The sequence below is a fragment of the Sarcophilus harrisii genome, chromosome 1 (assembly GCF_902635505.1).
Source record: "Sarcophilus harrisii chromosome 1, mSarHar1.11, whole genome shotgun sequence".
Classification (NCBI taxonomy): Eukaryota; Metazoa; Chordata; class Mammalia; order Dasyuromorphia; family Dasyuridae; genus Sarcophilus; species Sarcophilus harrisii.
The window spans coordinates 302,769,623-302,784,658 of record NC_045426.1 but is presented as its reverse complement, the minus strand read 5'-3'; the positions used below and the strand labels follow the sequence as shown (position 1 = coordinate 302,784,658).

At 35.4% G+C, this 15,036-nt stretch overlaps 1 protein-coding gene across 2 annotated transcripts in view; it reads left to right on the top strand.

Moving 5' to 3' along the window:
* Positions 1–15,036, top strand: part of PARN (poly(A)-specific ribonuclease) — a 152,381-nt gene that overhangs the window by 112,272 nt on the left and 25,073 nt on the right. For both annotated transcript variants that reach the window (XR_004230479.1, XM_031944494.1), the window contains exon 22: positions 613–802. Coding sequence is in view for 1 of the 2 variants with exons in the window: in XM_031944494.1 (XP_031800354.1) it covers positions 613–802 (190 nt within the window). In the remaining variant the exon portion in view is untranslated. The remainder of the gene's footprint in view (positions 1–612; positions 803–15,036) is intronic.

The window sequence follows — 15,036 nt, the reverse complement described above, 5'->3', positions numbered from 1 at the left end:
GAGAATAGCCATAGCTCTTTTAAGTCCAAGTACTTTGGGATTGGGTTAGGGTAGGGGTAAGAACTAGCAGCTCTGAAGCATGAAGAGAAAAATATATGGTAAGAAAAGGAGGACATATCTGATTATTATAAATATTCAATTTACCAAGTCCAGGATAATAGGGTTTTATTTTATTCTTCCAGGAAAGAGAGGAGGGAAATAAGCATTTATTAAGTGCCAGGCATTGTGCTAAGTGCTTTAAAAATAACATCACACTTGAGCCTCACAATAACTTTGAAAAGTAGGAGCTATCATTACCCTAATTTTACATTTAAGGAAACTGAGGTAGTTAGAAATTAAAGTGTCTTGCTCAGGGTCACTTAGCCAGGCAATATCTGAGGCCAGATTTGAGTCCAGGTTCCAAGACCTGCACCCTACCCACTGTACCATCCTAGCAGAGACTATGTTAGCTTTTACTACTGAGGCTTTATATTTTAGTAACTAATAACATTTTCTGTTTTCTATGTATATTTGAAGATTTGAAAGAGATAATACTTCTGAAATAAATGAAACAATTGTTATGTAAAGGTTTTGTTTTATTTTATTTTATTTTTTTTGTTTTGGGTTTTGTAGCTGTCAATACCAGCAAGTATGCAGAAAGTTATCGGATCCAGACTTATGCTGAGTATGTTGAAAAAAAACAGATGGATAAACAGAACAAGAGAAAATGGACAGAAAATAGTTGGAAGGAGGTTGAAAGAAAGCGGTTAAAAACCCAGTGCACATCGTATATTCCTCAAAGTCGGTATTACTGTGTTAGCAGGTAAGAAATATTTGATAGTAGATACTTAGTAAATGTTGTTATAAATTGAATTTATTAAACTGGATGGAAGAGGCAAAATGACCTTGGTATTGATTTTTCTTCTTGTTCCTCATAAAATTATAGATGGAGAAACTGACTTGTGGAAGAATTTGTTTTCCCACTCAGCTAGGATATGTAATCAGTGCTCCCAGCCTTCAGAGCTACTTGTGAATATTATTGCTACCTAGCGAGTATCTGAAGCATTTGTGTTAAAGACAGTTTAAATGAAATCCTAAATTCTTTTTTACAGTTCTCACCAGCCATACAAATAAACTGTACACTTCAGTGTGAAAATCCAATTCTGTTTTACTTTGTTCTGAGCATGTAGAACAATAAAGGATTAATAATAATCTAGGCTTTTTAAAATCTTCCACCCCACTTGTTGCCCTATGGCTATTCTTACAGGATACTGTAAGGCTGGCCTGAGGCAGAAATAGTTGTCCATCTCTGTTTTAGAAGGTAGGGAATTGAATTTGGTGTACGTTATTGTTTTACATCTCTTTCTCCTTTCCATATCCTGAAGTGCTTCTTAGAGTTATAAATGATGGATTGGGGACTTTCTTCCACAGCTTTGGTGGGATTGAATTTTCTCTCTGAATTTCCCCAGATTCCTCATACTAGATATATTAAAAAGTGTTTAAAATTAGACTTGGAATGATCATAGAAGAGTATAGTTTACCTCTCATAGAATCAGTAAGAGGCTTTTTGTGTTTATCTGTTAATCACTTTCTTGGAGAATTATTTAAAAAACAGAAGTGTCATATCCTAAATTACACTATTGTGATATTTTATTATTCAATATGAATAGATACTACATTAAATATGGAATGGAGGAGTGAAAACTTAAACATTTAGGCAATTGTGATTTTAAAAGTCACTTAGTTTTCCATGGGCTGTGTGGTTGGCAAACTGATAGGTGCAGTTGTAACTCACTTTAATTTACTTTTAAAGAATTGATTTTTAGATCTAGCTAGAACTGCTCATGTCAATATAGCCTTTGTTGTTGATAACTAATGTTGCTAATGCAGGTAGATTTTCATCTTTTTTTCCCTTGTTTGCACCTGTATTGTTGGTAGCTTGTATCTTCTTTCAGTACTAGAATCAGCGTCCAACTCGAAAAAACATAGGGTTTATGTTTTCAGGATGCCAGCTTGGAAATAAATTTGTTTGAATAGATAAAAGTGAGATTAGGTTCAGAAGAGCCACATATGAATACTTCATTTGATATATATTTCCTTGTATTTAGATTTTGTTGTCTTCTTTCTTGTAAGTCTCAAATTGTAAAATTTCCTAGAAAATTGAAAAGCTCCTAGTTATTACTAATCATGAGGGATTTACTAAATCATCTAGCAGAGTTATTTGCATTGGATTAGTGGTTTTCTAAAGTATCTGTGCAGTTTGCAACTGGATATGGATAAAGTTCCATTACAAAGTTCTGCAAAACAAAGTTATTTTCAAACCTCGTAGAAAAAAAAATACTGTATTGAGGTGGTTACAATAAACAATAAACAGTCCTATGAAATATTTGCTTTCTTTGAGCCTCATCTATTTAAAGTCACTGTTTGCCTCCCCTCCCCAAAATTATCATTTTATTGGTTGTTTGCATATTTGTTCAGTCTTCAAGCCTCATTTTCCTCATCCATAAAATAAAAGGATTGGACCTTTTAACCTTTATACCTTTTAACTCTAAATCTGTGAATCATATTGGAATTATTCTTTCTCTTCTCAGCATTTATCATGTCATCAAGAGAAAGAAAAAAACTCACCTGAGCTTCCAAAGCACTGGAAAAAACTATAATCCAAGAACCCAGAAAGTAGAGACAGACATACGTACTCATCTCTGTTTTGTCTGTTGATTTGAAACAAGTTCTTTTATTTGTTAATTTGCTGTGGAGCTGGTATAGTGTAGTAGAAAGAACACTGGATTTGGAATTGTGGTTGAGCCTTGCTTTCACTACTGATCCTGTGTAATCCTGGACTGTTCACTTCACCTCACAGCTTCAGTTTTTCTGCTGTAAATTAGGATAAGGAAACTTGTATTATATACCACTGGATTTTTGTAAGAACACAAACTCAGGGTGTAATTTTTAACACATTCTATTCAGTTTTATCAGATTCTTTTAAAATATGTATCCCATGAATACATGGAGGTTTATAAAACAACTTAACATATAATAATTGTGTGTGTGTGTATGTTGTGTGTGTGTGTGTGTGTGTGTGTGTGTAATCCAATTCTTCTGAATCTTTTCTGATACAACTATCTAGCTTTCTCAGTAGGAAATTTCACACAGGCCTGCACATAAATTTACTATACACACAGAAATGATTTGGAGGAACTAGCTTTCAAAATTTAAAGTGGATTACACACACAATCACACATTTATTTGCATGTACACACAGTTTTAAATTCAAAATGTGATACATACATGTTTTTTTAATCTTGTTTGTTGATATATCAACTTGCTTTCATGATTAATATACTCAATGAGAAGCATTTGAGGTGCTGTTCTTTCTATTCATACCAATTTCTTTCCAGTTAAAAATTCCTCCTAGCCAAATTAGCATGATTTATAGTATCTTTTGATGGACACGACTTTTATAAGCTATGTACCTTCCGTTTTCCCTGTGTTGTACTTAAATAATTAATTTTATTTTCCCTGAGATTGGGATGTCACAGGATGTACTTGTTTGAAATAATTTAATGTAATAATTTCATTTATTGTTGTCTGTAGAGATCAGCAACTCATTTTTTTTTTAATCTTAGGTATGGGTTTAGCAGCATTTGTTAGTCTTACTATTCCTCCTTTCTAATTTCTAAATTTTGAAGGAAAGAAATCTTTACTCTCTTTTTCCTTTTTCAATATCCCTCCCTCCTTTCCCAGTCTTCCTTCTTTTCCAGTATCTTTCCCTCCTCTCCCAGATTTCTTTCCTTCTCATTCCTATCTCCTACTTTTCCTGGTATCCAAGTCTTAGCAAAAGTCCCACCTTCTTTTCTTGATCCACCTTAGTATCTCCCCTTTTGTTGATTAACTTCAAACTATCCTGTATATATCTTATTTGTAAACAATTGTTTGCATATTTTCTTCTCTATTGGACTATAAGCTCCTTGAGAACAAGGAATGTCTTTTGCCTTTTTTTGTATCCTCAATACTTAACATAGCAACTGGCACATAATGAGAACTTATTAAAGCACCCATGTGCTGACATGCATGCAGAGGTATATATCTCCATCCACTTAATCTTGAGAGAGGCTGTAGGGAGAATCAGTGAATTAATTACTTAAATGAACATACATTTGTTCCAAAGAGGAATGGATATGTGCTTATCTTGCTCTCATATGCTTCTTTTTAGCTGTCTTAGATATTTTAAAAAATGGGAAGTTGAGAAAATGAATCAGGAGATCTGGTTCATTTTAAGCTTACCATTAAATAAGCATTTGTTAAGCATTTATTCTCTGCCAGGTGCTCTGGTAGGTGCTTGGGATTCAGAGACAAAAATTAAAATAGACCCTTCCTTTAAGAAACTTGTATTCTATTGAGAGAAACAGTACTACACTTGTAAGAAGTTCTATAATACAAAATAAATACAAAGAAATTTCAGGAAGAGGCAAGTAGAGAATCAGAAAAGACCTTATGTAGGAGGTGGCATTATTGCTTCCCTTCAAAAAGTGCTAGAATTCTGAAAGGTGGAAGTAGGATTGAAAAAAAGTCTATGTATGGCACAGCCAATTTTAAAGATGCAGATTGCTAAGATCTGGGGATATAAAGAAAAGCAAAAACAATTTTCGTCCTTAAGGAGCTTATATAGGAATAAAATGTATAAGTAAATAAATACACACGGGGAAGCCAGTAGTCCAGAGGAGAAGAGATTAAAACCCCTTATTAATATGCTGGCTCTGTGAGTGGAAAAAAGGAGGCAGATATGAAAACTTGGAAGAATAAATGATGTCTTGCCTAATCTTATCTCTGGGTAGCCACTCCCAGTTCCTTCATATGTAATAGCTTCAAGATTCTTAGACATCTTGGTTTGCCTTCCTTTGGACAAAATTGGAACTAGTGAAGGAAGAGTTCAAGGCAAGAATTGTAGATTTGGGAGTCATTCACTTACAGTTCAGAGCTGAAATTCTAATTTTGAATAAAGTTTGGGCTAAAGACTACCTGCGATCTCGCAAGATCTCAACATTTAATCTCTCAAATTTTCATGATCCTTCTCATTCCTAAAATTCCAAGTCACATGCTGATTCTCTTTCTGCCTCTCTTACTCTTTCTCCTGTCTTGAATGATTCCTCTAGTCCTTTAAACCTTTGGATTAATGAACCAATAAAATGTCTCTATATCTGTCAGTCAGAAAACACTTAAGTGTCTCTTTTTTGCCTGTTTTAAGTCCCAGGAATACAAAAAGAAGCAAAAGACAATCTGTGTTCTTAAACAGGTCACAATCTGATGGGGGATACTGTAGTGTTCTTTGGTTTGTTTTACCTGGAGGTCTTTGGGGAAGCCTTCCTTTCAGTTCAGAAAATCACCATGAGAACAGCCAGGAGTTAAAGTCCAAATCCTTTATTGTCTCTTTCTAAGTCTTGTCTCCTTTCCTGGGGCCCAGTTAGCTTTCTTAAAGGCCTTCTGGAGTCTTGGTTTCAATGGAGAAACTAAAGAGGACAGGCCAGCCACCACAGTGCTGATGAAGATAGAAATTAATCTCTCTCCTTGGCTCTGAGAGCTTAAGCTCCTGCCTCCAGTTCTCTTGTCTTCTCTGCCTCTGAATCTCCATCTACCTGATTGAGGCTCTACAGTGAGTATAAACCAATCATTATAGCACTAGGAAACCATTATTTGTTGTAAGATTAAATCAATCATACTGAACTTAGAGAACTATTAATCACCATGCTAAACTAGATAACCATTGTTTCCTCAATTCCACTTAATTAGTACCTTGTAAGCATCCTTGTTTCAAGTTCAGAGTTCTGGCCCATAACAGGATACAGATTCAAGCAAATATATACAAAAGAAGTTACATATAAGGTAAATAGGAAATACCAGAGAAGGCACTGGGAAAAAGCTTCCTGTAAAAGATGGCATTTTTCTTGGGTCTTAAAGGAGGCCAGTAGTTACAGTGGAGGAGAAGAGAGCATTTCAGTCCTAGGGGACAATTAGAAAAGGCTCCAGAGCCAAAGAGGTGGAATGTATTATGGACAGAAAAGCCTAGAGATTATTGTCACTGGAATGGAAAGTACACAGTGGGGGAGTAAGGTAAGGGAGGAGGAAGTTAGGTTATAAAAGGCCTTGAAAGCCAAAAAGAACATTTTTGATCTTAGAGACAACAAGAAGCCACTGGAGTTTATTGAGTCGTATGAGACTCAAATATATGAGATGTTTATTGAGAATAGGTGACAGGATCAGATCTGTACTTTAGGAGGATGGATTGTAGTGGGGAGTGACTTGAGGCAGGCAAACCCACCAGCATGTTTGAGGTGATAAGGGCCTTCAGGAGAAGGTTTAGCCGTGTCAGAGGAGAGAAGAGGCCTGTACTTAAGAGAATTTATTTTCATGGAGATCATATTCTGGATGGAACCATCAGAATTTATTTGGGGGCCGGAGATATGACAAATAGAAAATCACTCTAGAAGCAGATTAGAAGGCGGATTGGCGGTGTAGGAAGAGATTTCAAGCAGAGAATCCAACCAGCAGGCTAGTGCTATATTCCACGCACAAAGTGATGCTGCCCCAGGATGGCAGCTGAGAGGGAGAGAAAGGGACAGAGGCGAGAGATATTGCAAAGGTAGAAATGACAATTCTTAGCAACAAATTAGATATGAGGGATGAATATGAGAAGGGGGATCAAAATTGACATCAAAATTGTGAGCCTGGATAACTGAGAGAATAATGGTTCCTTTGACCTTATTAGGGAGTTTGGGAAGAAAGAAGGATTTGATGGGAAATGAATGTCTTTCAGATATACTAATTTTGAGATGGCTACTGGGTATCCAGTTTGAGTTATCTTAAAGAGGCAGTTATTGATATGAAGCTGGATTTGAGGGAAAAGGAGCTTAGAAAGGAGAGTATCCAGGAGAAGAGGGTAATCAAATTTCAAAGGATGAAAAGCATTAGACTTGGTGTTTAAGAGATCTTTGGTAGCTTTGGAGAAAGCAATTCTAGTTGAATGATGAGGACTTGGAAGCCATATTGTATAGAGTTTAGAATTTAGTGAGGGTTAAGGGAGTGAAGAAAATTAATGTAGATGATTTTCTCAAGGAGTTTAGCTGAAAATGGGAGGAAAGATATAAGGCAGTTGCTAACTGGTGTGCTCAGATCAAGTGACGGACAGTTCACTAAGGATGGAAGAGGCGTGAGCATGTTTATAGTAGGCAGAGATCAAAAATAAAGTAATAAGAGTGAGAATGAGAAAGGGGTAGGATCAGAAGAATGTATGGAAGATTTATTTTGGCAAGAATAAAGACTATCTTTTTATGTAATATGGGGAAAAGACATATGTCTAAGCATGAGATGAGGAGGGAGTAAGAGGCAACTTTTGGCAAATGGCCTGAGTTTTTTCATGAATTATAAGGTGAGGCCCTAAACTTAAGAGAATGGAGGAGAGGGATAGCTAGGGAGGGTTGAAGAAGAATGAAAACAGCCACTTTGGTGAAGGGCTAATGTAGATATAGATATAAGGGTGCAGAAGCATTGCCTTTTTTGCAGTAACTGTGCACAGCTGAGACCAGGAGTAATGAATTTGTGTGGATTCAGTCAGTGTGGTTTCATGGTTTTCTCAAACTCCATTAAGCAGTGTATAAGTAGGAGCAAAGGCATTAGATAGTGAGAATAATTCAAGGTTGGGGTTTGATGAGGTATGTCCAAGGGCCCAAGAGACTCACATATAAAGAATAGTATCAAGTTAAATTTAGTCAGCAAAGGATTAAGGGGGGAGGGAAGAGAGGAGATTGTAGCCATTACAGTGGTGATTGCCTTGGGAAGAACTGAGGAATAAGGGATTAAGGTCATAGGAAAGATGAAGAACAAGCTTTAGGGAGTCAGAAGGCAGAGAAAAAGAAAGAATGAAAAAAAGATTGTGGTCAGTAAAGATTAGTTGTGACTACTCAGGACCTAAGAATTTAACTGTAGCTGCTTTAAGATGATAGCAGCTCAGATTCTTGTCTTACACCTAATATTCTTTTGCTTCAATTAATTTGTACAATTAACTAATCCACTGAACAAGCATCTTTTGTCCTTATACTGCTATGCAAATGGAAAATTTGAAGCAGATACTTCATAAGATCTATCTCAATTTCTGATCCAATATTTAGAGCCTCAGTTCTTTCCCTTTAAAAAATGATAAAAGGAGATATTAAGAATTAATTTTTTTAATGATATACATTCGAATAAAGATTTGCATGCAACTTCAGTGAAAATGAGTTTTATTTCCTGATGTGTCAGATCATGCTTATCTTAAGCAGGCAAAGTGTCAAAAATAAACATATTCCATTTGGGTGTCTGTCTCCTTGAATATAGACATTGTGGACACTAATAAAAAAATAAGGAGATTTCTGTTTTTAATTTAAAATTGGTATGGTAAGAATCATAGAGAGATTCACTCCTATAGAACTTTCCAATAATCCAGGTTCTCGTGAAACATTGCAGTTATAGGCATGAGGTCCATTCAGATTTCTTGGAATATTTAAGGTATCAACTTTTTGTTAGTGACCATCTTAGTAAAACGTAATTGAGCAGCTAAAGCAAAATATTTACATTCTGACCCAAAAAACCTGTCTAATGTTTAAAATCTCACGAATTCTAGTGGAGATCAGATCTATTCTACCACTACCACAAATTAGTTCATATTTAATATACAGTGTCGTGAAGGTCTAAAGCTTCTGATAGTTTAAAACTACACTAAATATTAATCATACTTTTTTCACTTTATTTATTTATTTATTTATTTATTTATTTTGGAAGGGCAGCTATATTACTGAAATGGAAACTTTTTTGCATGACTTTAAATGTATAATGGGTACCATATTGCTTTTTCAATGAGGAGGGACAATAGAGAAAACGAATTTGCAAGTCAAAAGTTTATTTTTTTGGAAATTCAGAGTGTACATGATAATTTTGAAGTCTAAAGCCCCTTTAAAGTTGTGTGAGTACATATGTTTTATTTTTAAACATGTATATGAATATATGTGTGCATGTATGTGAATATGATGCATTTATATATATCTGTATATACAATGTCAAACATCATAGATATAGATAGAGTCCTAGCATTAGATACAGGATGTCTAGATTTAAGTCTTACTTATGAAATATAGTGCCTCTGTGACTCTTGGCAAGCCATTTAAACCTCCCAGTGTATTAAGCAACACTTTATGATATAAATTACACAAGAATTATCAGTCTGTATTGATAGAGGGAGTTTCCTTATTGGAAGCTCCTACTTGAAAACAATCAATAGATCTGGAACAAAAATATATTTCCCTCAAGTGTATTATCTTACTATAATAAATGGTGTTGTTAAGGAAATATGTTAAAGTAGCCATGCTTCTAATGGGTCTTTAATTCCCTGAGACCAACAGGATGATAATGAATCAGCAGGTGTTGTACCTGTTAATTAAAAGGCAAATGTGATATTGATAGATAGTAATAGGAGTTTGAAGTGTAAAAACTAGAAAGCAATAATTCTGCTTTGTTCATCATTGGTCAGAATGTTAATAGTGGATAGTTCTTGCACCTACGTTTTAAAAACAATGTGGAGAAACTGGAGTAGATCCAAAGAAAATCAACTTGATTAAAGGAAAGGGAAATAGACTCTAAGAGAAAAAGATTTAGTCTGTTTAGCTTATTTCAAAAGAGACAAGGGGAAGAGGCAAGAAAGGAACTTAATCACCTTCAAGTGTTCTGAACAGTGCCTTCCATCTTCATAGAAGACTGAACAAGAGGAAACAGGTTTCAAATGCATAAACATAGTTTTTGCTTAGACATAAAAAATGTTTTGTTTTGTTTTGTTTTTTTAAACTGTTAAGAGTGATCATCCACTAGGACCAAATTATTTTAAGAGCTTATTGAGTCTTAAAGACAGGAAATATATCCATCTATCTTTCATTGTTCAAGCAGTCTCCTAAAGGCCCCAAAACTGAAATAAATAACCTCTTAACAAGCATGTGTTTTAATGAATACCAAAAGGGGATAGAAAGATTTTTTTTTTAAGATTTTTGGTAAAAGCTTACTAAGCTGTAACATTTCACAGGTTCTTCCCATTGTTACTAGAAATGTAAATGCATATGGGAATCATGAATTAATGTAGAGCTGGTCAATAGCTGGCCCAAGAGCCCCCAGGGTCTGGCCCCAGCTTTCATTTACATACATAGTGAAAGGCTTTTCTAAATTAGATAGAGCCAGGGCAGAGGCAGAAGTCAGTTTGGCTTTTAGGGTAAAATTGAGGGTTTTTATGGCTGCATCTAGGAAAGCTTCTCTGGTGGGACTGCAGATCAAGATAAGACTGCAGTAATGACCAAGTTTCTCTTCAATCTGGGAGGGATTTGACATTGAAAGAGGCACCTCTGCTCTGAGTGTCTCTCCTTGAGAGTCTGCTGCTTCTCTCAGTGGGCAGAGGTTAGAAGGGCTGGAGAAAAAGGGGAAGTCTCAGGGCCTGGTTCAGGAGGTGAGGGGGACAGAGTTAACGAAATATTGTCAGACATAAGGACCTATCTTTGGTAAGGAGATGGTTCTGGAAAGGATTCAGAGGGATCTTGTGTCTCCTAGAAAAGTAGAAAGAAGGGAGTTATTTTAAAGGTTAGTATCTAATTTTTTATTTCCCTCCAGCAAATTTCAGCAGCATCTTGCAGTCTGTTTTAATTTAAGCTTTTTAGTTTTAAGATCTTTTAAGCCGAATTTATCTCTGTTTAAGAAACAGCCTAAAGGAGAATCCTTAGGAATAGAGGTAGAGGTATATTGTCCCATTTTGCCCCAAGTCTTAGGTTTTCTCGGATTCTATAGAGGCGTCCCTAGAAAGGGAGAGGTGTCAGAAGTCTCTGATTAAGGAGACTCATCAGAAACGCAGGAATTCCCAGTCAGGCTGTCCCAGCCAAAGAATTCTGCTGGAGCGTAGAAGCTCCCGAGAGCCCAAATCTTCTCAGGTATTTGGAGATCCCAGCTATAGAATAGACAACAGCAAAAGAAGGCTTACCTTGGCCAGAATTTGAGATCCCCATAACGGGCCACCAAATGTTGAGGTGTGAGAAATGAGGATGAGAGATCCCCTGACCCAGCAATAAGGTCCCCTGGCCAGTCACAGGCTTTGAGAAAGAATTCGCAAACCTGAATGAATACAGGCACAAGGTTTGTGGCAAAAATAGGTTTATTACACTAAGAAAACAACTTTCTTAGCAGGCAAAATCCTGTTAGAACTTTGGCAAAGGTTTGGGCACATAGCCTTTGATTACTTTGGATTTTTGTTGCCCCTAGGCCAGGGAGCAGTTTGAGGGACTGATTTTCAGTCCAGTAGAGGGTGCCCAGGCCAAGATCTCCAATTGAATCATAGGAAGGGATTACTTATCTGGGAGTTTCCCCTATGATCATTAGGGTGGGGCCCCTCCCAAAGGGGTTTGAGATTTCTAACCCCAGGACCACCCTCCCCCCCCCAAGATCTCAGTTTATATCACTTGGAATTAGGAAAACCTTTTAAATTCAAATTCTGCCTCTGACTCTTAGTAGATGTTTTACCATGGGCCAAGTTACTTTTATTTTTTTTATTTTTTCATTTATAAAATGAGAATGATAATACTTACAATATTTATAATGAGGTTTAAAAGAGCTGATATATAGAATTTACCATTCCTTCCCAGTCCTTTTCTTGACATGCTCTGAACTTTGAAACCAAGCTCCCTTGTTAGATTGCTTCAGCTAGGATATGTCAGAAGCAGGCCTTTTAGCCCAGTCATCCCAACTGAGGATAGCTCTCATCCACATTATTCTTTAATATTTAATGTTCTCCAGACCACACTATATGGTTGGAATACCCTCCCTCCTCAATTTCTCCTACTTCCCTGGCTTAGTTTTAAGTCCAAAGTAAAATCCATTCTTTTGCAAGAATGCTTTTCCAGCCCCTCTTGATTATGTCATATTCATCTTGTTTGCAGAATTGTACATATACAAAACAAGTTATATGCTTTGTAAATAATTTGGGTGGCACAAGAGGCAGCTAAGTGGATAGAATGCTGGGCTTGGAATCAAGAAAACTCGAGTTCAAATGCAGCCTAATTTACTAATGGTATAACCTTGGGCAAATCACTTAATTCACTTTGCCCCAATTTCCTCATCTGGAGAAGGAAATGGGAAATTTATTCCCGTATCTTTTCCAGGAAAACCCCAAATGGGGTCACCACGAATCAGACAAGCCTGAAACTAACTAATCAACATTTCTCCCATTAGATTGTGAGCTCCTTGAGAACAGGTTCTATCTTTTTCCTCTTTTTGAATCCTCAGCACTTAGCACAGTACCTGGCCCATATTGATTAAATAAAAGAACTGCCTTTTCTTTTTCTTTCAATTGAATAAAAATATTAGGATAGAAACCCATTTTTGATATTGCTCTGGCAGACAATATGATAGATTCTTCACATTGGTCCCACATATTTTAAAAGATTTTTGTTCCATAAAGTTTAGAGATTACAATTCTTTATGTTGACAGCATTTAATATTCTTGAATTTTTATAGATTTTTGATATATCTGGGCAATTGTTGGCAAAAGTTCTGTCTGCTTTAGTTTCAGTGCAGTTTGTTGAATTTTCCAAGATAATTTGGAATTTAATTGGTAGTATAGGCATTTATCATCTTTGCATATATAAAGGTCGGCAAGCTTTTGGTATAGAATGATCCTATTTTTTTTAGTTATCAGCATAGTGTTTATATTTTTGTATTCTGCGACATACGTTATATAGATTATATGACATAATCTAATGACATAGATTATATGTCATATAGATTGTACTATTTCATTGTGTAATTTGCTTTATTCAGTAAATTGTGCTTCCTAAGAATAACCTTTCTGTAATTTTGAGCAGCATTGACTTAATCCTGACAAAACCTTCTGTTTTGGTAAACAAAGCTTTAGAACTTACACTATTTTTTTTTTAACACTTAAATTAATGACAGATATTAGCTGAGTTTATATGACACTGGCTGCAGCACAGTGCCTTATGATTTCATTTTTTCATTTAGCCATTTCATAGACACCTTCATCGATAGATAAATTGCTTTTAGTTATATTCAGCAACTCCAATGTTATGTTCCATTTGTCTCCTTTTACTATTTAACTTGTAAAGTGAAATTTGTTTGCCCCAAATGATTCCTGCCCATTTAAAAGCTGTTTTCTCATGTGCTCTTAGAAAATTTCTTCTTTTTGACAGAGAAATTTTTCAATAATTGACTTGGGGTAGTGTAATTCTTGTGATTTTCTAAAATTGAATGGGTTTTTGTTTGGACATTTTAAAGATAATTTGTTAACCTTTTTGCAATGCTTCACTTTAAGACTGGTGTGTGTAATTGTTCTAATCGTGTTCTTCTCATTAAACTTTGACTTCAGGATACAAGTCAGTCTCTTAACAAACTTAATCTTAGTTTTTTGCCTTGATAATTGTCTTACCTGAATAATCAGACTAAGTTTTTTTTTTTTTAAGTATGGTTCATTTCAGCTTGATTTCTATACCAAACTTTCAGTTTCTATTCTTCCTTACTGAACACTAAGAATTTTATACTTTCAAAATACAAACAACATGGATTGTCTAGCTGTGTGTGTGTGTGTGTGTGTGTATGTATGCGGATCATCTCTATTGCTTGATGTGTTTCAAGTGATTAGTACAATATCCCCCATTTGTATGTAAAAACTATTTTAAACATTTGTACCTTAAAATTTTGAATTATAAATTTTCTCTTTCCTTTGCTCCCTTACCTCTCCCTAAAATAGCAAGCAGTTTGATATAGATTATACATGAGCAGTCATGCAAAATATATTTCCATATTAGTCATGTTATGAAAGAAGATTCAGACCAAAACAATTAAAATAAAGTGAAAAATAGTATAATTGATATGCTTTCAGATTTCATCAGTTCTTTCTCTGAAAGTAGATAGCATTTTTCAACATCAGTCCTCTGGAATTGTCTTTATTAATTGTATTGCTGACAATAGCCAAGTCATTCACAATTGATCATCATTTAGTATTGTGTTACTCTGTTCAGTATTCTCCTGAGTCTGCTCGCTTCATTCTGCATCAGTTTGTGTAAGGCTTTTCTGAAATCTGCCTGCTCATCATTTCTTATGGCACAATTATATTCTATTACAATAGTATACCACATTTCATCCATTCTTCATACAATTCCTTCTTTGACTTGAAAGGTATACTTAGTTCTATTAAAGAGGGATGATAATGGTTTTAAGGTTGATCAGAGCTATGAAAAACAAACTGGTTTTTGTTGTTGTTTTGGTTTTTGATGAGGCACTTGGGGTTAAGTGACTTGCCCAGGGTCACACAGCTAGGACCGTTAAGTGTCTGAGGGCAAATTTGAACTCAGATCCTCCTGACTTCAGGGCTGGTGCTCTATCCACAGCACCACCTAGCTGCCCCAAGACAAACTGTTTTTAATGCAAAAGGCCACATTTTGGCAGTCAATTTTTCTTGACTTCATTGTGATGGTAGAGGTTTTTAAATAGAGAATAGCTTTCCATGTAACTATCAAGTACTCAACCATCTATGTTATACCTGGATCTGGTTTGCGTATTTTCAGCATAGTACTAAATAATGAGTGTAGAACTAAATTTAAAGACTGTGGTAATCAACAAAAGTGGAATAATTCATCTAGTATTTGGGAGTGGCTTGTTCAACAATTACCAAATTAATAATAAGCTACTCTTTACACCTTTGGAATTTGGGGTATATACATTTTGTCCCACAAACAGCATATTTGTTTTCTTGTGTTTATAAAAGTTTTGGGAAGTGTAAATTGTGAAACATATACAAGAACAATGTTTTAAGGAGTTGCTGGTATTCTTATCTTTTGGAAATAAATATGTAGTTTCTGTTAAGAAAGATGGGATCAAGTTTGCTCCTGAGGGAAGCTGGTAAATTTCTTTGCTAGAGATTTATGCAACTCTGTAAAGTGTTTGAGCCAATAATCATGGTTCTTATCTGGACATGTTACTTTACAGATT